The following is a 27010-nucleotide window of genomic DNA, read 5'->3' as shown; positions in this document are numbered from 1 at the left end:
CACAGGGTGTCTGGCACTGTGGGCTGGTTCTCTGTCACTATGTGTGTGTGGGCGGAGTCAGAGTCTCGACCCAGCGTTATAGACACACTCACACATTGAGTGACAGATGTAGCCAAATATATAAGATTATATATATATATATATATATATATATATATATATATATATATATATATATATATAAGCAAGAAGGGTGGAATAGGTGCGCTGACACCTGCAATGAATCAGGACACAGAAAAAATCATTAGGTCCACAGTCTCTTTTTTAGGATACACTTGTCGATTCTGCTGACCAAAGTGAAAGCAAGTTTTGCAGGGACGCTGATCTGATTCAAACTTGCTGGATATAGATATAGGGACCTGCAAAAACAGAGATTGGAGGCAGGAGCATATATATATATATATATATATATATATATATATATATATATATATATATATATATATATATATATATATATATATTTCCTTAACTTAAATCATCCATAAACAAATTTTTTACAAATATATAAAACATTTATTAAAAATACACTTTTTAAAACAAAAATAGTTCCTTGTCAAAGGATTTTCTTATAGACAATGGATGAGAATAACAGCCCGACACGTTTCGTCTCACTAGGAGACTTCATCAGGGGTACTTTACAAACATCTACAAAAAGTAGGACATATTGGTAAACAAATACAAACAGGAAAGACATTAACATAACAATATGTACAATTTCATTTTGACACATGGTCTACAGGAAAAGAGAAAGAAAAAGAAGAACAGATGGAGGTTTTCTTGGATATCCTTTAGTGGTTATATTTATTAGTTATACCATATGAATTATTGAATTAAATATTTTTTAGTGTGTTCTTTAACCCTTTCCCGCCGCAGCATGTTTTTGCCTTCCTGACAGAGGCCTTTTTTTTCAAATCTGACATGTATCACTTAAGTGGGGATAACTTTTTTTTGCTTTTACTTATCCCAGTGATTTTGAGATTGTTTTCCCGTGACACATTGTACTTTAAATTAGTGGTAAATTTTGGTCGATACAATTTTTTTTTTTTTTGTGAAAAATACCAAAATGTCGTAAAAAAATGGAACATTTTGCTATTTGCAAAATGTTACATTTTCTGCTTGTGAGACAAATAATCATACCACTCAAAATAGTTAATAACTAACAAAGACCATATCTATACTTTATTAAAAAATCATTATTTTAACCTCCTTTATTTTTTTTGGACACTAGGGGGCAGCAGAGTCTAAATTTTACACTATACGCAGTTTAACGCTAGTTTTGGCTGTTCACTTTTGAACAGCCAATAGCAGCGATCGCCCAAGACGGGGGGTATCGCTACCCCCCCTGGGCAATGAGGGAGGATGTCTGCTGTCAGGGACAGCAGACATCATCCCTCTGTCACCGCGTCTCTGGACGCGGTGACCGTTTAAAGCCATGACGTATATATACGTCATGTGTCGGGAAGTACATCCCGGCCATGACGTATATATACGTCAAATGTCGGGAAGGGGTTAATCACTCTTCTTTTAGGCAATAACTGTAGAGATATCTGTTAGATTTACAGTGGTGAGTTCATCTGCTTCACAAGAAACTTAATTTATATTATTCATTGTTAAATTATAATTTTATATACATACCAATTAATTTAGGACTCTAAAATTGACCGGGTATCAATACAATCAATACAATCAATAGAAACATCCCATATATGTAGATTCAACTTCAAATCAGAACTGAAATTCCAGCTTTATTCTATTAAAAAGGGGGGGTAAGGGCATATATTATTATTATTATTATTTTTTTATATTTTATAATTAATCCCCACATAAAAATATTCTTTTTGATCTTTTTACATACCTCCAATGAGCATGCAATAGAGTAATCCTTTGGAATTAAATCCAATTTTTCAAGGCAGCAAGTAATCCCTAATGGGTAACATATAGGATATTAAATTATAAACAGGGCTATTTTTTCAGTAGGCTCCAGCAGAAACTGAGACCCTTATTCTAGTTCACTCTGCAGTGCACATGGTTTTGTCCATCTAAGAAATATTTTGTCAGAAAGAGTGAACTAGAATAAGGGTCTCAGTTCCTGCTGGAGCCTACTGAAAAATAGCCCTGATTAGAAATATATCAAAAATAGCAGGCACTATTCCCAACAAAAGATCCTAAATAGTCTAAATGGCCAATATTTACCTGGTTACCACCAGCAGTAGTGTGCTCCTCTGTGTCCAATGTGCAAGTGATTTGTGTGTGTCCTGGTATCTCTATTTATAGGGAGTAACTAGTGACATCACTTCCTGTGTTTCTAATTTTGTATTTTTTATTTTATTTTTATTTTTGTGTTAATTTTTATTTAATTTAGTTTATATAGTTTTTCCGTGTCTATATATTACTATAATTACTTGTATTCATATAGTTTTGTGCCTTATATTCATATATTAAATAGTGGTGTTCTATGTTTATGTCTCTGTGCTTCTATTTTCAGTTCTATATAATCCTATTTCAGTGGTTACTTATTTCTAGCTATACTACACTAGTGCATGTGAATGTTTTATATTTTTAATAGTGGGAATATGGGAATAAGCCTTAATAGGCTTGTTTGCATTCCACCTTCTTGCTGGTGGAACGCACCTCCATTTTAGACATGCTTCATTTAATTGAATCTGCCGCCCTGATAGGATATTTCCGTGTTCCACCGTATATCGGGTGGAATGCATATGTCTTCAGGTGACAACTTCCTGGCCGCTGGGTTATAGCGCCATTCTCCGGGTGGAACGCACCGCCATTGGCCTTGTTAACTTCTGCCGGAGATTTACTTTCCGGCTACAGCGCTGGGTGATTGTGAGTTCCACTCGTCCTCCTGGGTGGAATGCACAGCCATTTTTTATTATTATTAATTATTCTCCGCTCGGGCATAGATTTTGTATTTTATATTCACTCCGTTGCTTATTGTTACATATATGAGCAGTATATCCTCAACTATTTAGATGGACAAGTCCCTCGCCTAGACCAGATCAATAGATTTATATACTATGATTTAATGTTTATTTACTTTTATTATTTTATTACTCATGGGTCCTGATTAACTAGGTATTTTAAAATGATTTTTATTTAATCTCCCTTATTTTGGCAATGGGTGTTTTTAGTTTATTTTTACATGATATTTTTGCTACGACTTCCAGGATGATTAGATTGGGAATAATGCCCACTTTACAATTTCAAATTCATTCGTTCATTACTTATTCCAAATTTTACTGAAATTCATTTTAACACAGTTTAACTATATTAGTATTACGAGTTCATTTATATTACAAGTTCAAAGCAGGATGCAATTTACAATGGCAGATAGAATACATTGGGCAGTATTCAATGAGAATACTGACGACGTGCAGCGAAGCCTGTTTAGGATTTGCTGCACATTCGCCACTGCCCGCCGCGTTCCGGAGCCTCGCCGGCTCCAGTATTCAACGAGTCAGGGACTCGCTGCCCCTGACCGGCCAATTTGAGCTCCTGCGGCGGACGCCGCAGGGAGCCTGAGGACGGCGGCAGGCAGGGAGATGGAAGTCTCCCTGCCTGCCCCAGAACATTTGTGGGGGGGAAGTGGGCTCCCCGGGTGCCAGGCAGCACAGGCTGCCCCCCCGGGGCTGCCAGCAGGGGACCGGGTATATTCACTACACCCGATCATGCATATGTAATGATCGGGTGCAGTGAATATATGAATATCTAATGAGCGGCTCGGCTACGGCCCCCTGCTGGCTGGTCTGTGTAAAAAAAAAAAAAATATATATATATATATATATATATATATATATATATATATATATATATATTTTTTTTTTTATTAAATATATATTCATGTGCTCACAGCACATGAATAAAAATATCATGCCCCTCCTCAGAATAAAATTCCTGATTTTTTTACACCAAATGTAAAAAACAAAACACTTTATTTTAAAAGTTCACATTCCACTTCACCATAAAAAGATAGCGATTGCTACTCGGTGAATCATGGCGAAAAAATCCTTGAAATGTATTCACTATCTGGTCATTGAATAGGGTGATTCACCGTTTTAGTCAAAAATTCGCCTTACAGCACAAAATCGCCATAAAAACCTGGCGAATCAGCCTCATTGAATACCGCCCATTGTATAATGACATATAAAATACATTGTATGATGAAACATAATGATAATAATACATGCCATTATACAATGTATTCTATCTGCCATTGTAAATTGCATCCTGCTTTGAACTTGTAAAATAAATGAACTCGTAATACTAATGGGGTTAAACTGTATAAATGAATTTAATTAAAATATGGAATAAGTAATGAACGAATGAATTTGAAATTGTAAAGTGGGCATTATTCCCAATCTAATCATCCTGGAAGTCTTAGCAAAAATATCATGTAAAAATAAACTAAAAACACCCATTGCCAAAATAAGGGGGATTAAATAAAAATCATTTTAAAATACCTAGTTAATCAGGACCCATGAGTAATAAAATAATAAAAGTAAATAAACATTAAATCATAGTATATAAATCTATTGATCTGGTCTAGGCGAGGGACTTGTCCATCTAAATAGTTGAGAATTTACTGCTCATATATATATAACAAAAAGCAACAGAGTGAATATAAAATACAAAATCTATGCCCGAGCGGAGAATAATTAATAATAAAAAATGGCTGTGCGTTCCACCGAGGAGCACAATCACCCAGCGCTGTAGCCGGAAAGTAAATCTCCGGCAGAAGTTAACAAGGCCAATGGCGGTGCGTTCCACCTGGAGAATGGGTGGAACGCATAGCGCTATAACCCAGCGGCCAGGAAGTTGTCACCTGAAGACCCGATATACGGTAGAACGCGGAAATAACCTATCAGGGCGGCAGATTCAATTAAATGAAGCATGTCTAAAATGGAGGTGCATTCCACCAGCACGAAGGTGAAATGCAAACAAGCCTATTAAGGCTTATTCTCATATTCTCACTATTAAAAATATAAAACATTCACATGCACTAGTGTAGTATAGCTAGAAATAAGTAACCACTGAAATAGGATTATATAGAAGTGAAAAGAGAAGCACAGAGACATAAAAATTAAATACCACTATTTAATATATGAATATAAGGCGCAAAACTATATGAATACAAGTAATTATAGTAATATATAGACACGGAAAAACTATATAAACTAAATTAAATAAAAATTAACACAAAAATAAAATAAAAAATTAGAAACACAGGAAGTGATGTCACTAGTTACTCCCTATAAATAGAGATACCAGGACACACACAAATCACTTGCACATTGGACACAGAGGAGCACACTACTGCTGGTGGTATCCAGGTAAATATTGGCCATTTAGACTATTTAGGATTTTTTGTTGGGAATAGTACCTGCTATTTTTGATATATTTATAATACAATATCCTATATGTTACCCATTAGGGATTATTTGCTGCCTTGAAAAATTGGATTTAATTCCAAAGGATTACTGTATTGCATGCTCATTGGAGGTATGTAAAAAGATCAAAAAGAATATTGTTATGTGGGGATTAATTATAAAATATATAAAAAAAATATATATATAATATATATGCCCTTTTTTATAGAATAAAGCTGGAATTTCAGTTCTGATTTGAAGTTGAATCTACGTACATGGGACGTTTCTATTGATTGTATTGATACCCGGTCAATTTTAGAGTCCTAAATTATATGGTATGTATATAAAATTATAATTTAACAATGAATAATATAAATTATGTTTCTTGTGAAGCAGATGAACTCACCCCTGTAAATCTAACAGATATCTCTACAGTTATTGCCTAAAAGAAGAGTGATTAAAGAACACACTAAAAAACTATATATAAAAGGTAACAAAAATAGATCATAACCTCATACAATTAAAATAAAGACAACTGGACAACAGTAGTTTTAATTTATATTTCTTTATTGATAGTAAGATCACATCAAATGAAAAATTCACTTACTTGGTACTACAAATAATATCTACATAGAGAATTATAACCTTTGAAATAAGGAGAAAATTCTCATACAGACCAATAAAGGTATGAAATATCCTCCTTACAATATGTTATTTTTAACTAAAACCTCTGCCTCCCTCCCTCTCTTCCTTCCCCCTCCAAACTATATAATAAATCTCTATATAGAAAAAAATATTCAATTCAATAATTCATATGGTATAACTAATAAATATAACCACTAAAGGATATCCAAGCAAACCTCCATCTGTTCTTCTTCTTTTTCTTTCTCTTTTCCTATAGACCATGTGTCAAAATGAAATTGTACATATTGTTATGTTAATGTCTTTCCTGTTTGTATTTGCTTACCAATATGTCCTACTTTTTGTAGATGTTTGTAAAGCACCCCTGATGAAGTCTCCTAGTGAGACGAAACGCGTCTGGCTGTTATTCTCATCCATTGTCTAAAAGAAAATCCTCTGATAAGGAACTATTTTTGTTTTAAAAAGTGCATTTTTAATAAATGTTTTATATATTTGTAAAAAAATTGTTTATGGATGATTTAAGTTAAGGAAAGACAAAGGAATACTGGGCGCTATTTAACACCATTGTGGTGGTATTGGATGATAGTAGCCTCTCTAGTAGGAGGCTAAGTGTTATAAGCGACCAACTATAGAATTGTGTAATTAGCGCAAATCTGGGAGTTTTGTGTTTTATATATATATATATATATATATATATATATATATATATATATATATATATATATATATATATATATATACTTCTCAAGTAAGCGGCACCCGGAGACTGGTAAATCAGGTAAGATAGACGCTGTTAGGATCAAACGTTTTCGAAGTTTTATTCACTTCTTCATCAGGATGCAAAAACATAAATGAAAGCACATACCTATATCAGGAACACCACACCACGTGAAGTAATCCCGCCGGCTCAGGTCAAGAATGACGCGCCCACTGATGACGCCATCATACCGTTCCCGTTGCCCGGACAACAATCTAAACAAAGGACATAACAGTGAAAAATATAAAAGGCATACAATACATGTTAAAAACATAAGAAAGTTCACAATAATGGAATGCGTACATAAGGTAATAAATGCAGTGGCAGCCGATAGCTGCTTCCAAATGAACATAAAAATAATACGCAAACAACATAAGAATGCTATACAGAGCGCTGCGTACGCATGAAGCAGGGAGGTTCGCAAGTACCTGTGTATGTGTTACAGAAAACAATGAAGTCCTGCGGACTCATTAAGCCCTCATGGGGCAAGTGTCCCCAGGCTATGAATCCAACGGGACTCTCTTTGTAATAGTCGGAGTGACCTGTCACCCCCCCGTTTATTGACTGGTTCGTGGTCAATAATCGTATACTTAAGTTGATTCATATTGTGGCCGGCATTCACAAAATGCCGTGCCACAGGTTGATCGCTGTGTCCACTAAGCAAAGCGGCACGTAGTGTCGATTTATGTCCGGCAATCCTTTCCCGCAAAGTGCGGTCGGTTTTGCCGACATATCCTTTACCGCAAGGGCACATAATAAGGTACACAATGTACTTGGTGGTACATGTGACCACATGTCGAATGGGAATGCGTTTGCCGGTCAATGGATGTGGAAAGTCACTACCAGTCATGAGTGCCCTACACACTATGCAATTAAGGCACCTATAGCAACCTGGTCTTTTTTGCAGGAAATTGCCTTGTACCGATTGTAGCTGGTCAAGTCCGCTAATGTCAGTTTTCATGACCCAGTCCCTGAGGTTTTTGCCACGACTGTAGCATGGCATCAATCTTTTATCCCCAAGTAGTAATTCGGGGTCAGTCTGCACAATGGGCCATAGGTAGTTAGACACCGAGCGGATGGTATTGCTCTCAGTGTTGTAGTGATTAACCCATGGAAACCGTTTGTCAATGTCCTTGTTTTTATCAGAGGTTTTGAGTGTTTCCTCTCTCTACCCCCTCACCAAAAAATCGGCCATCATGGTATCAATATGTTCAATTGCGATCGCTCTATCAGAGCATATCCTGATCGCCCTGAGAAATTGGGAATAGGGCAATGAAAATTTGAGTTTGGGGGGATGGAAACTGGAAGCATGTAATGTGGTGTTTCTGTCCGTGGGTTTACGGAACAATCTGGTGCATATCAAACCATCACGGATGCTCACCTGAACATCGAGATAGTTAACACTTTCATGACTAACATTATGCGTAAATTGTACAGGATGATTGGAATTGTTATGCTCAGATATAAACTGTTCAATGCTCTCTTTAGGACCAGTCCACAAGACAAACAAATCGTCTATATATCTTACATAGAATAATGCATGTTGGACAAAAAGTATATTAGGCATCATCAGGTCATCCTCAATCATGTACATGTAGGCGTTGGCGTACGATGGGGCCACATTGGACCCCATCGCACAGCCAGACGCCTGCAGATAGTACACACCATCAAACATGAAAAAATTGCACGTAAGCACCAACTCAAGCAAATCGATAAGCAAATCAATATTGGGACCATTGTATGCAGGGTTTCCAGTCACCAATCTGCGTACCGCCTCCAATCCATCTTTATTAGGTATTACAGTATAAAGACTGGAAATGTCAAGGCTGCACAACAGTGTTCCATCAGGTACACGAGGTATAGTGCTGAGTTTATTAATAAATGCAGTAGTGTCCAGTAAGTGTCTCGAGTGTTGTACAATGCATGGTTGAAGCATGGCATCGAGATAAGTAGATACCTTCTGAAACAGGCCATTACGGGCAGATATTATAGGGCGGCCGGGTGGACAGGTCAAGGATTTATGAATTTTGGGTAACGAATACAAGATAGGGGTAACCGGGTTGTCATTGATCAAAGCTGATTTGAGGTGATTGGTGATGAATCCGTCACCGACCGCCCTACCCACTCTGTCATTAAGTTTCTTACTGAACTGGTCAGTAGGGTCCCGGTCCAACTTCTGGTATACATTAGTCATGTTTAATTGTCTCAACAGTTCGGCTCTATAGTCAGACAGATTCTGCACTACTATAGCGCCGCCCTTGTCGGCCGGTCTGATAGTGATATCAGTGTACCCCGAGAGGTCCCTCAATGCCTGCATCTCCACTTTATTCAAATTAGAATGCTTACCACACTGCGGTGAGACCCGATTCCCAATACTTCAGACATCGTGCTGTCAAGCATACGATTAAAAGTTTTGATGGATGAGTTGTTCGTCATAGGATCAAATCGGGAACGTTTCTGCAATTTTTGTAAAGCCGGTGGTAATGGATCTTCCGGAGGAGAGGAGGGTGGGTTGCGTGTAGCTGCTTTGGTGCCCCTGAAATGTTCATGCAATTTCAGTTGTCTGTGCAATTTATATTTCTCAATAGACCACTGCATGCTATTAGGTTGAACGGTGGGAACGAAAGATAAGCCACGCTGGAGAACCTTCTGTTCAGTATCAGTCAGGGTATGGTCAGAAAGGTTGTAAATCAGGCTTTCACTTTCCTGTATAGTGGTGGACGCCCCGGCTGTCCTCGCCCTCACCCTTTGGGCCCTTTCGCCCCCTCTGCGGGTTTTGGACCTCTGCCGCCGCGTCCGCGACGGGGACCATCCCCTAAAGGGGTCACTCGGGAGGTTCCAGATGCTTCAGTCATTCCCTCAGACTCGCTATTGGTACCAGCTTCTTGAGATGAATCGGATTGCCACAGCTGTTTATAAGTTCTCGGTCGTCTTCGGTAACGATTGTATGGTTGGTTAGTGCCGCTAGCCCACTGGTAAACGCGATTGCACTCGTAGTCAGCGTTAACTTTCGCTAATTTTTCTTTTTTGAACAGGATCAGTTCATTTCGATAAGAGGCAATTTGTGTCTCAAGTTTACTGCTCCAATTCTGAGAAGTATCAGCACGAAATGCTGGTAGATGTTGTGCCTCAAAGTTTTTGATCCTTTCTTTAGCAATGCCAAGCTCGCGGGCCGACTGGTAAACAATTACAACTGGCAAAGGATAAGGCTCTGAGGTGCCAGAGAGAGGAAACACTCAAAACCTCTGATAAAAACAAGGACATTGACAAACGGTTTCCATGGGTTAATCACTACAACACTGAGAGCAATACCATCCGCTCGGTGTCTAACTACCTATGGCCCATTGTGCAGACTGACCCCGAATTACTACTTGGGGATAAAAGATTGATGCCATGCTACAGTCGTGGCAAAAACCTCAGGGACTGGGTCATGAAAACTGACATTAGCGGACTTGACCAGCTACAATCGGTACAAGGCAATTTCCTGCAAAAAAGACCAGGTTGCTATAGGTGCCTTAATTGCATAGTGTGTAGGGCACTCATGACTGGTAGTGACTTTCCACATCCATTGACCGGCAAACGCATTCCCATTCGACATGTGGTCACATGTACCACCAAGTACATTGTGTACCTTATTATGTGCCCTTGCGGTAAAGGATATGTCGGCAAAACCGACCGCACTTTGCGGGAAAGGATTGCCGGACATAAATCGACACTACGTGCCGCTTTGCTTAGTGGACACAGCGATCAACCTGTGGCACGGCATTTTGTGAATGCCGGCCACAATATGAATCAACTTAAGTATACGATTATTGACCACGAACCAGTCAATAAACGGGGGGGTGACAGGTCACTCCGACTATTTCAAAGAGAGTCCCGTTGGATTCATAGCCTGGGGACACTTGCCCCACGAGGGCTTAATGAGTCCGCAGGACTTCATTGTTTTCTGTAACACATACACAGGTACTTGCGAACCTCCCTGCTTCATGCGTACACAGCGCTCTGTATAGCATTCTTATGTTGTTTGCGTATTATTTTTATGTTCATTTGGAAGCAGCTATCGGCTGCCACTGCATTTATTACCTTATGTACGCATTCCATTATTGTGAACTTTCTTATGTTTTTAACATGTATTGTATGCCTTTTATATTTTTCACTGTTATGTCCTTTGTTTAGATTGTTGTCCGGGCAACGGGAACGGTATGATGGCGTCATCAGTGGGCGCGTCATTCATGACCTGAGCCGGCGGGATGACTTCACGTGGTGTGGTGTTCCTGATATAGGTATGTGCTTTCATTTATGTTTTTGCATCCTGATGAAGAAGTGAATAAAACTTCGAAAACGTTTGATCCTAACAGCGTCTATCTTACCTGATTTACCAGTCTCCGGGTGCCGCTTACTTGAGAAGTGTGTTTGGATACCGCGGTATTCTGAAGCTTGGCACCGGAGCGAGTACATCGCTTGTGTTTGGAAGTGCTGCCCCACCACCCCTCTATATATATATATATATATATATATATATATATATATATATATATATATATACGACTCTGGATAAGAAGCGGCACTCTGAGACTGAATGGCGTGGTGAAACAGGTGAAAATTTAATCTGTCAACATGTTTCGGGGACGATTCCCCGTCTTCAGGACAATCAAACAGTGAACACACAGTGCGTTAAATACCTCACAATAAACTTACCCCTCCCGCTTGGTTTTCCCGCGTCTGCCAGAGCCGCCTCCCCTCATCCTCGTCCGTTCACCGGAAGGCTGTCAGACGGAAGGCGCCGCACTGACTCCGGCGGTTGCTAGGGCAACCAGAGGACTCTCACCCCTCCGCTGCACCTCAGCTCCCGCCTACGTCATCGCGCCTTCCTCCTTCGTGCTCCGATTACTTCCGGGACGCTCTGGGTTGGTTGTCTTGGCGACGGGTACACCACTGAAATATACAAATTAAAAAACGTGAGAAAATAAGCAAAAATACAGCAAAACTGCCTAAGATGGGTAATGGCTGTAAACCCAGCGTTACCCAATTACAAAGGTGAATACAAATATATATAGCAGCGTGATACACAATGTGCCTACTGCACAAGCCGTCAACTAGTGAAACATAAGCTCCAAAACGAATTACATACATCTCAAAATATTAATAAAAACAATACATACATACTATACTTAAAGAAGAAAGAAAAAAAAGGAAAAAATGTGATTTAATTACTGGAAGCTTAGTGAACAAAGGTGCACTGTCTAATAATGAGGTAATTACTCCTCAATACGTGTTTATACGAGAGGGAATGGTATCAGTCACCCTCAGATCATATCGTGGGCATATATCTGTGAAAATATTAAATGCGAGTGCACTGTTAAAATCCAGGTGGCCTGTGGACAACCAAAGGCAAGGCTTTGCTATTTAGCTAATGGCCCTACTTGATGATAACAAGTAAGGGTCTAGATATCCTAGTGCCAACTGCCCAGTGGTGAGACCTGTGAGGGGTCTACCTGTTAGTCTACAAAACACCTTTATACCTGCAATATAAAAGTTATTGGTATAAAAATTTTTTATATGAAGTTAATGAGGCCTAAGGATTCATTCAACCCCTTTGGTTTAAGTGTCTGAAGCCTGAAGATCCATCGGGTCTCCAATTGTAACAGGGCCTTGCCCCGATTGCCCCCCCTCAAATTAACCGGAACTTGATCGATGATCTTATATTTGAGGGTGGCCATCCCATGTTTCATGTTGGCAAAATGCCTGGCCACAGGTTGTTCACTGGAGCCAGTGTCAAGGGCTTGGCGGATGGCTAAGCGGTGTTGTGCCATGCGGACCTTAAACTGACACTCAGTTTTCCCGATGTAATACAGTCCGCATGGACACATCACGGCATACACAACGTAGCTAGAGGAACAGGTTAAGGGCCACTTAATTTTATATCTTTTGCCCGAGTGGGGGTGAAGTATGGTATCCCCAGTAGACATGTAACTACATGTCCGGCACCCTAGGCATTTATAACACCCATTACGCCTGCCCAAAAACATGGTGTCGGGAGTAGGTTTCTTTCTGAACGGGGTGATATCAGTCTTGACTACTAGATCTCTGATATTACGACCTCTGGTGTAGCAAGGCATGAGGCGGGTGTTTTTGAAACATTGTAGTTCTGGGTCCGAAGCTACAATGGGCCAAAGCTCTTTTGCTCTTTTAGTGGTGTCTACACTGTTGATATTGAATTGATTAACCCATGGTATAATTTGATCTGTTTTTTTCTTTCTACTCTGGGTAACCAACTCAATTCTACTTTTCTGTCGAGCTTTCATAAGGGCTGGCTCTAGTTCTCTCGCCGGATACCCTCGTTCCCTGAATTTAAGAAACATATCTTTGAGTTGTGTATCCAAGACCCCTGGGTCACTGGTAGTACGGCATACTCGAATAAACTGGGAGTATGGTAGGCCTCGTACCGCTGCTCGTGGGTGGTGACTCTCGTACCGCAACAATGTGTTGCGGTCGGTGGGTTTCGTGTATAAAGATGTAGATATTTTCCCTTTGTCAATCTTAATTGCAATGTCCAAAAAACATATCTCAGTTCTACTACTATTTACAGTAAGCTTGATGGGACTGTCAGACATGTTTTGATGAGACACAATGTCATTGAGTGTCGCCTCCTGTCCGGTCCATAGCACGATAATATCGTCTATGTACCGGAAATACATAAACACTTTACTGGTAATGCTGGGAGCTGAAAAAAAAAAGTTAACCTCAGTTTCCCACATAAAGGTGTTGGCAAACGAGGGGGCCACTGGGGACCCCATCGCACACCCCGTGACTTGGCGATAGAACTGCCCGTCATACAAAAAGTAATTATGCGTGAGGGTAAACCTTAGCAATTCAATAAATACATCTATGTCAGGACCTGCGTATCTAGGATTACCAGTGACAAGTCTCCTTACTGCCATTAAACCCGCCTCATGCGGGATGCATGTATAGAGACTTGTCACGTCTAGAGTCGCCAGAATGAGCCCATCAGGGACAACAGGTATTTCCATGAGTCTTTGCAGCAACATCCCAGAGTCACGTAAGTATGTAAACGTGCCTTGCACGCAAGGCTGCAAATAAGTGTCAAGGTACACCGCCAAGGCTTCACACAGCGACCCCCTGGCCGAGATGATAGGCCGGTCAGGGGGGCACTGGGCATCCTTGTGGAACTTAGGGATGCTGTAAAAAATGGGGACTTTGGGAAACTCCACAAACAATTTGTCCCTCAATACCTTTGAAATAGTCCCTTCTGCGATGGCTGACTCCAGAATCCCACTCAATTCTTCTTGATATTGTCGAGTGGGGTCTTTTGTAAGCACTTCGTATGTGTTCACATCACCCAACAGTCTTTGGAATCGTCCCCGAAACATGTTGACAGATTAAATTTTCACCTGTTTCACCACGCCATTCAGTCTCAGAGTGCCGCTTCTTATCCAGAGTCGTGTGTTACAAGCAGTTAATGCTTGAGTTGAAGGCAACTGGGCAAGCTAACCCTTGGGGAGTCGGAGTGCCGGGCCACAACGGAGAAGTATTTGGGTCCCCTAGCTGGAGCTTCCAGGAGGGATCGGCCAAGGCACCTGGCATCGCTTTTCACCCATTCTTCAATAAGGACTTACCGTTCCTGCTGTGATCCTGTGTGGGCTCACTCACCATCACGCCGCCACAGTCATACAGGTTCCGGGTGTACCCTGTGAGCAACACATTGGACAACATGGCTGTTTCACCGCATGAAGACCATGATGTCATGTCCTATCTTGTTCAGTGTGATACTTATGACACACTGAGTTTCTCAGATGTAGAAGCTGCCACTATACTGCACCAGGAACCAGTGTTTGATGCATCAGAAATTCTGTCTCAAGATGATTTGTATAAGGAACTGTATAAGTTGAAAAAACGCGAAATGGACTATTTATACCATAGCCGCACTTTGTCCGACTACTACCGCGCAAAACAAATCCCCAGAGGGTTCCGAGTCCACAATACACCCACGATTGGGAGACACAATCCGGCGTTTTGTAAGCGCTGGATTGCTGTTCTCAACAAATGTGCCATGGATCTCATCCTCTTGGTCGTGGAGGAGTCAACCAGGGAACGCACGGCTACTATGGAAAGAATTGCCGCATTCCAGCTGGAACATCAGATTTCCAATGAGCCTGAGCATAAACCTCCCTGGATGTCTCAATTGGAGACGCAGCTAGAGCAATACCGAATTGAACTGCTCAAATACAAGAGAGAAAAATTCTCCAAAGTGCAGCAGGATTACGCTACCCATAGGGTATATAATTGGTTAAATAACACACAGTTTAACCCCAAAAAATCCTCTGGCCCAAGATTTCGCAGACAACAGACTATTGTCAATGCCTCTAGCACTTCAGCCAGTGAAGCAGAAGAACACCCATCAGGAGCCACTGTCCCGGGTTCCAGCCCTTTAGGGGACAGCAGCCGGGCATCCACCGCAGGCAAAGGCAGAGGCAGAGGCCGACCCGCAGGGGGGGCCAGACCAGGCGGCAAGAAAAGCGGAAGACCCCCACGAATTGCCAAAGCCTGATCTTCAACTTATCCCCTGTTCCGCTAACGTTGGCAGAGGAACAGGTCCTGAGTAAGGGACTGTCGTTCGTGCCGACGAACAGGGTTGATCCTTTCCAATGGAAGCTGGATGCTTTCAAATTGCACCGAACACTAAAAATTAAGGAACATTTTCAAAAAAAACCCACCGCTGCCCACAGCTCGCTGTTCCCTGAGAAAATCCAAAAACTTGGACCAAAGTCACGATTTGAGCCTCAATCTCATAATGCATCTATTAAGACCTTTAACCGCCTACTAGAGCAAGCAGAGCCTGCCTCCAAAGTCGATACTTGGCATTCCAATTTGACTTCGGAACAAGCCACAGCGCTTAAATCACTCAGTCAAAGGCAAGATATAATAATACGCGGGGCAGACAAAGGCGGGTCTATTGTGATCCAGAGCCTTGACAACTATGCCTCGGAGTGCCAAAGACTGTTGGGTGATGTGAACACATACGAAGTGCTTACAAAAGACCCCACTCGACAATATCAAGAAGAATTGAGTGGGATTCTGGAGTCAGCCATCGCAGAAGGGACTATTTCAAAGGTATTGAGGGACAAATTATTTGTGGAGTTTCCCAAAGTCCCCATTTTTTACAGCATCCCTAAGATCCACAAGGATGCCCAGTGCCCCCCTGGCCGGCCTATCATCTCGGCCAGGGGGTCGCTGTGTGAAGCCTTGGCGGTGTACCTTGACACTTATTTGCAGCCTTGCGTGCAAGGCACGTTTACATACTTACGTGACTCTGGGATGTTGCTGCAAAGACTCATGGAAATACCTGTTGTCCCTGATGGGCTCATTCTGGCGACTCTAGACGTGACAAGTCTCTATACATGCATCCCGCATGAGGCGGGTTTAATGGCAGTAAGGAGACTTGTCACTGGTAATCCTAGATACGCAGGTCCTGACATAGATGTATTTATTGAATTGCTAAGGTTTACCCTCACGCATAATTACTTTTTGTATGACGGGCAGTTCTATCGCCAAGTCACGGGGTGTGCGATGGGGTCCCCAGTGGCCCCCTCGTTTGCCAACACCTTTATGTGGGAAACTGAGGTTAACATCTTTTTTTCAGCTCCCAGCATTACCAGTAAAGTGTTTATGTATTTCCGGTACATAGACGATATTATCGTGCTATGGACCGGACAGGAGGCGACACTCAATGACATTGTGTCTCATCAAAACATGTCTGACAGTCCCATCAAGCTTACTGTAAATAGTAGTAGAACTGAGATATGTTTTTTGGACATTGCAATTAAGATTGACAAAGGGAAAATATCTACATCTTTATACACGAAACCCACCGACCGCAACACATTGTTGCGGTACGAGAGTCACCACTCACGAGCAGCGGTACGAGGCCTACCATACTCCCAGTTTATTCGAGTATGCCGTACTACCAGTGACCCAGGGGTCTTGGATACACAACTCAAAGATATGTTTCTTAAATTCAGGGAACGAGGGTATCCGGCGAGAGAACTAGAGCCAGCCCTTATGAAAGCTCGACAGAAAAGTAGAATTGAGTTGGTTACCCAGAGTAGAAAGAAAAAAACAGATCAAATTATACCATGGGTTAATCAATTCAATATCAACAGTGTAGACACCACTAAAAGAGCAAAAGAGCTTTGGCCCATTGTAGCTTCGGACCCAGAACTACAATGTTTCAAAAACACCCGCCTCATGCCTTGCTACACCAGAGGTCGTAATATCAGAGATCTAGTAGTCAAGACTGATATCACCCCGTTCAGAAAGAAACCTACTCCCGACACCATGTTTTTGGGCAGGCGTAATGGGTGTTATAAATGCCTAGGGTGCCGGACATGTAGTTACATGTCTACTGGGGATACCATACTTCACCCCCACTCGGGCAAAAGATATAAAATTAAGTGGCCCTTAACCTGTTCCTCTAGCTACGTTGTGTATGCCGTGATGTGTCCATGCGGACTGTATTACATCGGGAAAACTGAGTGTCAGTTTAAGGTCTGCATGGCACAACACCGCTTAGCCATCCGCCAAGCCCTTGACACTGGCTCCAGTGAACAACCTGTGGCCAGGCATTTTGCCAACATGAAACATGGGATGGCCACCCTCAAATATAAGATCATCGATCAAGTTCCGGTTAATTTGAGGGGGGGCAATCGGGGCAAGGCCCTGTTACAATTGGAGACCCGATGGATCTTCAGGCTTCAGACACTTAAACCAAAGGGGTTGAATGAATCCTTAGGCCTCATTAACTTCATATAAAAATTTTTTATACCAATAACTTTTATATTGCAGGTATAAAGGTGTTTTGTAGACTAACAGGTAGACCCCTCACAGGTCTCACCACTGGGCAGTTGGCACTAGGATATCTAGACCCTTACTTGTTATCATCAAGTAGGGCCATTAGCTAAATAGCAAAGCCTTGCCTTTGGTTGTCCACAGGCCACCTGGATTTTAACAGTGCACTCGCATTTAATATTTTCACAGATATATGCCCACGATATGATCTGAGGGTGACTGATACCATTCCCTCTCGTATAAACACGTATTGAGGAGTAATTACCTCATTATTAGACAGTGCACCTTTGTTCACTAAGCTTCCAGTAATTAAATCACATTTTTTCCTTTTTTTTCTTTCTTCTTTAAGTATAGTATGTATGTATTGTTTTTATTAATATTTTGAGATGTATGTAATTCGTTTTGGAGCTTATGTTTCACTAGTTGACGGCTTGTGCAGTAGGCACATTGTGTATCACGCTGCTATATATATTTGTATTCACCTTTGTAATTGGGTAACGCTGGGTTTACAGCCATTACCCATCTTAGGCAGTTTTGCTGTATTTTTGCTTATTTTCTCACGTTTTTTAATTTGTATATTTCAGTGGTGTACCCGTCGCCAAGACAACCAACCCAGAGCGTCCCGGAAGTAATCGGAGCACGAAGGAGGAAGGCGCGATGACGTAGGCGGGAGCTGAGGTGCAGCGGAGGGGTGAGAGTCCTCTGGTTGCCCTAGCAACCGCCGGAGTCAGTGCGGCGCCTTCCGTCTGACAGCCTTCCGGTGAACGGACGAGGATGAGGGGAGGCGGCTCTGGCAGACGCGGGAAAACCAAGCGGGAGGGGTAAGTTTATTGTGAGGTATTTAACGCACTGTGTGTTCACTGTTTGATTGTCCTGAAGACGGGGAATCGTCCCCGAAACATGTTGACAGATTAAATTTTCACCTGTTTCACCACGCCATTCAGTCTCAGAGTGCCGCTTCTTATCCAGAGTCGTGTGTTACAAGCAGTTAATGCTTGAGTTGAAGGCAACTGGGCAAGCTAACCCTTGGGGAGTCGGAGTGCCGGGCCACAACGGAGAAGTATATATATATATATATATATATATATATATATATACACATATATAGTGTTCATTCTAGCACCCGCTATCTTTGAAAACCCATGAAGTTCCTCTTCCCTGCCTGGGGTGTCGCTGTCTACTGTGGTGTTTCTACATCATTTATAGAAGAGGACAGAGCATCAGAGATACTCTGGTAAAAACTAATTTATCTCCCATTCCTTCAACAACTTTTTGCCAACTAAAATCCAAGGATGTATACAATGCCCTTCATGCACCACAAGCAATTCTATGGAACCCGGGACATACGTAAAAAATCCCCATACTGGATATAAACATTGGATGAACTTCACCACAAGTAACAAAAAAGATTGGAACATAAAAATCATTTAAAAAGTAAAAGTACTGACATGGATTGGCAAACAGCATGTACGGTATTATACAATAATGCTGCACAGAATGTGCACAATATGAAACGAAGTTGAAGTGCAGGCAATATGCGAGTACAAAACCCTTAATGAAATACAATACTTAATGAAATACAAAAGGTGCACAAAATACGTAAGTGCAATGAACAAGATGTGGGAGCAGGGCAGACTCTTTTATGACAACTTAGTAGCATCTCAATTATGTAGATGTGGACATGCTCAACGATATAGGTGTGGGCATCCTAGTGCAAGTTGACCAATCTGGCAATTATGTGAGCGATTGCAAGGCGTGTATGGGCAAGAGAAGCTTCTCATGCTGTTTGCCAATCCGTGTCAGTGCTTTTCCTTTTTAAATGATTTTTAGGTACTTATGAGTTATCTGGGCGCCCGATTTTTTGATTGTATGCCTTAAGTTAAGGCATACAATCAGATGCGATGCGATGCGATATCGCATCGCATCGCATGCGACCATCGGATGCGATGACCCGATTTTTCCATAGGAATCAATGTTAAAATGGACAGAGTCCATTTTAACATGGAATTCAATGGGAAAAAGGGGTCCTCTTCATACCCCTACTATCCAAGTGGGCATGGAGTCGGATATAAACCTGTGGCGAGCGTAGCGAGCCACCGAGCCCGAAGCGTGGCGAGCGAAGCGAGCCCCGCGAGGGGACGGTATTCTATGTCCCCTCGCGGGGCTCGCTACGCTCGCCACGCTTCGGGCTCGGTGGCTCGCTACGCTCGCCGCAGGTTTATATCCAACTCCATGCCCACTTGGATAGTAGGGGTATGAAGAGGTCCCCTTTTTCCCATTGAATTCCATGTTAAAATGGACTCTGTCCATTTTAACATTGATTCCTATGGAAAAATCGGGTCATCGCATCGCATCGCATCCGATGGTCGCATGCGATGCGATGCGATGTGCCCGATCCGACCCGATTTAGAAATGGGGCGCCCGGATAACTCATAAGTACCGATTTTTATGTTCCAATCTTTTTTGTTACTTGTGGTGAAGGGTACACATTTAGTTGCTATGGTAACCTATGATGTCATCATCTAGCGCCACTGCAAGCGCCGCTTGTCAGCTGACGCCTCCTGTTTCACAGCAGCGCATTCACTTGGGGGGATTTGTCTATAAAGCTATGTGTTTTTTGTATGTTGTCTGTATATGACTTGAAAACAGTTGAAATAAAAACTGAAACGTTGTCTTCAGCCAATTTGCTGAGCATTATTTGCACTTTCATCGAGCCCGAGTGCCGCACCTCCAACTTCTATATTTACTCCTTTGTGAGGGCACCAGACGAAGATACCATTGCTTATTGGGAGTGCCGGACCAGTTTGTTCCTCGTCTCTCTATACTAATTGTTCCTGAGGGCACCGGGGCAGATACCCCAAAGGTACTGGGAGTGCCAGGCTGTGATTTCACATATATAAAGTATAGATAGATATATAGAACAGGATAATTAAACAGACAGGAACAGGAATTACTTACTGAAGGCACTGGATATAATAAATGGAATATACACAAATCCATCTGACGACTTGGGCCATAGGCAGATACCTGACTGACATGAGCTGCTACTCTTTCCGATACGATAAGCGATATCCATCTCCTTTATCAAGTATCCTCCAGAGAGGAAGGTTCCTGAGAGAGAAGTGGTTGTACAAAAAAAACAAAACTCATGACCCAACATTTTGTCACATGCTCCTGCACAGAGGGGACCGCCCACTGATTGTTACCACATGATCCTGCACAGAGGGAACCGCCCACTGATTGCGATCACATGCTCCTGCACAGAGGGGACCGCCCACTGATTGCGACCATATGCTCCTGCACAGAGGGGACCGCCCACTGATTGTTACCACATGCTCCTGCACAGAGGGGACCGCCCACTGATTGCGACCACATGCTCCTGCACAGAGGGGACCGCCCACTGATTGCGACCACATGCTCCTGCCCAGAGGGGACCGCCCACTGATTGTTAGCACATGCTCCGGCACAGAGGGGACCGCCCACTGATTGCGACCACATGCTCCTGCACAGAGGGGACCGCCCACTGATTGTGACCACATGCTCCTGCACAGAGGGAACCGCCCACTGATTGCGACCACATGCTCCTGCACAGAGGGGACCGCCCACTGATTGCGACCACATGCTCCTGCACAGAGGGGACCGCCCACTGATTGTTACCACATGATCCTGCACAGAGGGGACCGCCCACTGATTGCGACCACATGCTCCTGCACAGAGGGGACCGCCCATTGATTGCGACCATATGCTCCTGCCCAGAGGGGACCGCCCACTGATTGTTAGCACATGCTCCGGCACAGAGGGGACCGCCCACTGATTGCGACCACATGCTCCTGCACAGAGGGGACCGCCCACTGATTGTGACCACATGCTCCTGCACAGAGGGGACCGCCCACTGATTATGACCACATGCTCCTGCACAGAGGGGACCGCCCACTGATTATGACCACATGCTCCTGCACAGAGGGGGCCGCCCACTGATTATGACCACATGCTCCTGCACAGAGGGGGCCGCCCACTGATTATGACCACATGCTCCTGCACAGAGGGGACCGCCCACTGATTATGACCACATGCTCCTGAACAGAGGGGACCGCCTCCACTGATTGTTACCACAGTCTGCATTAGGTTCTGTGCATCTAATAGGAGGCATCATGTGCTGGCCCTCAGTGCAGTGGTTTCCAAACTGTGTGCCTAGGCACCCTGAGGTCATGGTGCCTCTGGATGTTTGCAACGGTGCCTCAGGTTGGAGTTCCATGACCAAAACAAATGATTTATGCTCAAAGTGATAGGCAAAAATAGTGCTGGTGGCTGCCAATCTTACAATGTATGGACAATTGTAACCACAGCAATGTTCCCCACCACAACACTGAACCTGAGGGGGGCTATTAAGCACAATTTACTGTATTTTTATTCATCCAGAAGAAACGTTTGGCCATGGGGTTCTGTGAACAAATGCTGATTTTCTAGGGCGCCCTGGTCAAGAAAGTTTGGGATTCACTGCCTTAGTGACTTCATTAGGAGTCTCGTGGATTTCAGCTCAGCTAATCACGTGGCTGCCTTCCCTGAGAGTCAGTGGCGTAACTATAGCTCCACAGCCCCCGCATGTCTGCAGTATGGGGGCAGCCATTTTCTAAGAGTCCCTTTTCATTATAGCAGCAGGAGCCAGCGCTGGGAGAGACGGGACTGTGCCGGCATGCAGGCAGGTACCAGCAGACAGCGGCAAGGGGAGGGGGGGGGGGTGGTAAAAAAATATGCGGCGAGGGAGGTGCAAAAAAGCTAGTTACGCCACTGCTGAGAGTATCCCATTTCTGGGTATGTAGGGACTACAATCATAATTATATCAGTCTTTTGATAACCAGGCAAATAACGGAGCCTTACCATTGTTCACTGTGGAGATTATGTCGGACACAAACTTGCTGTCTTTTGTGGAATCTGTAATTGAAAAATGTCATCTTTAATTAGCACCAAATAGTTCCCAAAATTGATAGCTTTGATATTAGCAAAAGTTCTGGTTCTGATCCTGAAGCTCCCTCATCCCCCCACTGCAAATAACATGGGTCTAACCTGTAAGCCAAGCCTTCAGGGGACAGTAACCCCTCTGATCTCACACATCCGTATTATGTAGCCTATACACTAGGGCAATATTGCATATAGGGGGTTATTCTGGTTCACTCACTCGGATGCAAATTCACACTCTTGCGAGTCAACCACAACCGCCCTGCAAATGGTTGTATGCAGCCCCCCCCCCTCGCACGCCGCATACTTTCGCACAGGCCACTAGCCACATAGACACACACCTGATCGTCACGGTTTGAAGCACTGGTGAAAAGCAAATGTAAAGAAACCTTTATAGGCTTGAAAACACTAGATTACATCGTGAGTGGGGGTACGCCCTTTTATAAAAGAAATCTTTATATGTGTTCTTCACCCATACGTAAACGTAAGTGAGATATGCTGTCAAAATCAGTTATTTTTCTCCAGCCCCTCACCCACCCAAAGAAAAGATGAAATATCATTGCACTTTTATACTAGACACAAGTTATCTTTGTCTTTTTTGAGCATGTGTGAAAATAGGGATGCAGTTAATATCCCGGCGGTCGGGATCCCGGCGTTCAGAATCCCGACGCTGGAATCCCGACCGCCGAAATACCGACATATTCTCCCTCCGTGGCTGTCCACGACACCCCTGGAGGGAGAATAAATTAGTGTGCCGAGCGTAGCGAGGCACCGGGCCCGCTGCGTGGCGAGCGCAGCGAGCCCGCAAGGGGGGGCGATCCACGTCCCCCCCTTGTCGCCATTTCGGCTGTCGGGATTCCGGCGTCGGGATTCTGAACGCCGGGATCCCGACCGCCGGGATTCAGTACTGAATCCGTGAAAATACTTGGCCACTCTATATGCAAGAAGGCATTCACCTATATTAAGAAGTGGAGTTCCCTGGGACCGTGCCAAAGAAACCTTTATAAAAGGGATATCACCTTAACCAACGTGAGTCTTGGTACGCCTCATGGGATCAATCCACCTTTCTATTGAAACGTCACTTATCCAATTATTCATATTAAGAGACACACACACACACAGAATTTTAATTATTGCTTATTTGTCTTTTCCATTTGGCACTTGCTGAACACCACGGCCTGGTGATCAACACCTGTTGAGAATGACCATATTTTGTTAAGGAAGACTCTGGGCCTTATTCTAATCGGTGCGGCCAGATCCGAATATGCGGCCAGGACCGTGCGTGCGAAACCCCGCCTTCCATACGGATCGCCAACTCCGTCCGTACGCGGTAAGAAGCTGGCCGAATGGACCGCACGTGTATTTTTCACGGAATACGCCTCCTCCATCTCAGGGAACCTCCCCCATCATTCGATGGTCGCAGACCATCGAATGCAGGACCGAGTGGTCCACCAGCTCCCGCAACCTCAGACCACACGGACATTTTTCCGTGCAAAAGCAGGGATCTGGGCGGGCAGCTGACATCCGGCGATGTCATATGTCCGCCCCCTACAAGTGCATCACGACTGCATTACCATACGTACACCCAGCGTTTGCATGGGAACGCCCATGAAACGCGGGGCGTATGCATATGGTTCACGCCCCTCTCCACCCCCTGTTCGGAGTGTTCACATTTCATGCGGGATTTGGCCGTACGCCCCGCTCGCACATGCGCAGAGACGCCTCTGCACATGCGCAGACACAAAACATCGGCGGCACGAACGCACGCGGATATTACCGCACCAACCAGAATAAGGGCCTCTGATCGTAAAAATTTCAAGTATCCAATTGCGCCATTTTATCTACATCCCAATTTTTTCCAGTCTTGTGTTATGAAGTAAAGGTGTAACTTCGGGGATAGTTATTTAAGGCAGCACTGCACCACGTATTACCTATCATTTGTTCTCCTCTAATATACCATACCTTTCATAGAATGATAGAAAATCTGCATTTGCTGCACAATGGTATGTGTCACCGCTATGCACGTTTCACAGAAACCTCCTGCAGATGGCTGATTAGCGCCACAGACTGCAATCACTAATATGATGGAGGACTATGGTCTGACCCGTTATCTAGAGAAGCTTTTCAGAGTTATCGAAGAGGATCGCGCTCGCGTCATACTTAGTCCAGCGGCCGGGGTGACCTCCAGAACCAATACAGTCCAAAATATATATATACTCACCAGTCTTCATTTATGCAAATAAAATTCCGGGTATTAATATAAATACATAGCATTTTATTCTCATAAATTAAGACTGGTGAGTGCCTCTTATTCATATATATATATATATATATATATATATATATATATACCGTATTTGCCGACGTATAAGACGACTGGGCGTATAAGACGACCCTCCAACATTTCCACTCAAAATATAGAGTTTGTTATATAAGTGCACCCGGCGTATAAGACGACCCTCCCACTTGGAGGCATGTTTTTCAGGGGAAAAAAGTAGTCTTATACGCCAGCAAATACAGTATATATATTTATATATAGTATGTACAGTATGTATACATACATACATACATACATATACACATAACCCAGAGTCTGCCTAAAATCATAATACATTGATGCTGGCTGCCTTACTTGTTTTATGCTTGCAGCCAGCAGTAGCACTGGAGAGGATGAGAGCCTCTCTGCCAGTTACTGCTACTCCACAGTCCACACTCGCTGCGCTGCTAGGGTGTCCCCCTCCTACACACTACACAGCCTGCGCGTCCAGCCAGTGTGACTGAGCCGCAGGCTGCCTTATTGGACAGCTGAGCCGTCACTCGGGTGCCCTGTACTGAACGGCGGGCTCAGTTGTCAATCAGCACTGTGGGGAGTCGGGATGGGGAGGGAGCAGAGAGCCGGATTGCTGGCATGCAGGAGATAGGCACCGGCACCGCTAGCCCCTGCAGTGTGTCTGTTGCTAAAGAGACGACACCCAGCTCAGCAGCATCATGGCAGTGGCGCCCCCAACACAAACCCTGCCAGCGCTGGCTCCTCCAAGCCGTGGCAGGGTCTGCGGGACCATAGGTACGCCACTGGCTCCAACGGTTTACTAAACTTCAGGCTTATGTAAGTTTTTCCAGAGGAGAGGGATTGTAGTCCCCTTTCCTGGTTCCAGAATCTGTGTATATGTGCATGTCAGATTCTCAGTAGTCTTGTGATAAAGTGACAGAATCCTGCGATAAGTCGGGTCGTTACTTGCAAAGCGCATTTCTCCTTACCCCCTGTTCCCATTTTCCACCATTTCTTCTAACTGCAAAAATCATCTAAGAAACATTTTTTAAGTACCTCCGGTACATTCTTTATGGTCACTTACGGCCTGCTTTATGGTCTGGCTAGCTCAGTTATTACCTTTGTTTGGTACAGGAGGATTTCACCATTTTTCATGCACTTCTGCCATCTTGGTTTTTGTAGAAAAGTCATGTGACCTTTTCTGCCAGCCCTGTAAACTGTCCTGTGTAATTGGATCTGGCATTTCTCATGTGCACATTTGTGCGATATACACACCTTTTCGTGAGAACAACTCGTTTTTGCTAATCATTATATTGAAGTCATTGAATTCATTACATGGTGTTATTTTAATAAACTCAGATTAGAAACTGGATACTGTAACGTACCGTCTCCGCTGCCTTCTAGGGCGTAGTTCTGTCCTGAGGATTGACCATCTGTGGATTCATCAGACATGCAAATCAAAATGGAGTCACAGACGCTTCTTAGTAAACAATGGCCAAAATCTATTGTGATTCAGCTAGAAAGTCAGTATCCCAATGGCTGGCCACACACATATACACTCTAGGCTGTTTATCAGAGCACTGCGCCCTGCCCGATTTTCAAAGCGCAAAATGTGCTCTTGTTGACTGTCAACCTGTTTGCTGTTGATCCTTTGACCCATAACCAACTGGCCCACAGGGTCCAGAGGGAAACCTCTGTGGGGGGGAGATCCTCTGCTAAACCAAGCTACAGATGGAGCCGGGCTTGTCTTTGCAGGGGATGGCGGCAGAACCGCCAGCCGCCATCCCCCGCCAGCCGCCATCTGTATCAAAATGGAGTCACAGACGCTTCTTAGTAAACAATGGCCAAAATCTATTGTGATTCAGCTAGAAAGTCAGTATCCCAATGGCTGGCCACACACATATACACTCTAGGCTGTTTATCAGAGCACTGCGCCCTGCCCGATTTTCAAAGCGCAAAATGTGCTCTTGTTGACTGTCAACCTGTTTGCTGTTGATCCTTTGACCCATAACCAACTGGCCCACAGGGTCCAGAAGGAAACCTCTGTGGGGGGGAGATCCTCTGCTAAACCAAGCTACAGATGGAGCCGGGCTTGTCTTTGCAGGGGATGGCGGCAGAATCGCCAGCGGCCATCCC

At 43.6% G+C, this 27010-nt stretch overlaps 1 protein-coding gene across 1 annotated transcript in view; it reads right to left on the bottom strand.

Moving 5' to 3' along the window:
- LOC146020406 (astacin-like metalloendopeptidase) overlaps window positions 1-26326 on the bottom strand; it is a 47626-nt gene extending 21300 nt beyond the window's left edge. The window contains exons 1-3 of the mRNA XM_083153507.1: window positions 26260-26326; window positions 22528-22581; window positions 20608-20760 (exon numbers count right to left, since the gene is read on the bottom strand). Of these exons, the coding sequence (XP_083009633.1) occupies window positions 20608-20760; window positions 22528-22581; window positions 26260-26326 (274 nt within the window). The remainder of the gene's footprint in view (window positions 1-20607; window positions 20761-22527; window positions 22582-26259) is intronic.
- Between the last annotated feature and the right edge of the window lie 684 nt (window positions 26327-27010).

This window comes from Crinia signifera, chromosome 7 (genome assembly GCF_055691185.1).
Source record: "Crinia signifera chromosome 7, ASM5569118v1, whole genome shotgun sequence".
NCBI classification, from domain to species: domain Eukaryota; kingdom Metazoa; phylum Chordata; class Amphibia; order Anura; family Myobatrachidae; genus Crinia; species Crinia signifera.
The sequence above is the reverse complement of the archived record's forward strand: the minus strand, read 5'-3'. Positions and strand labels throughout refer to the sequence as shown.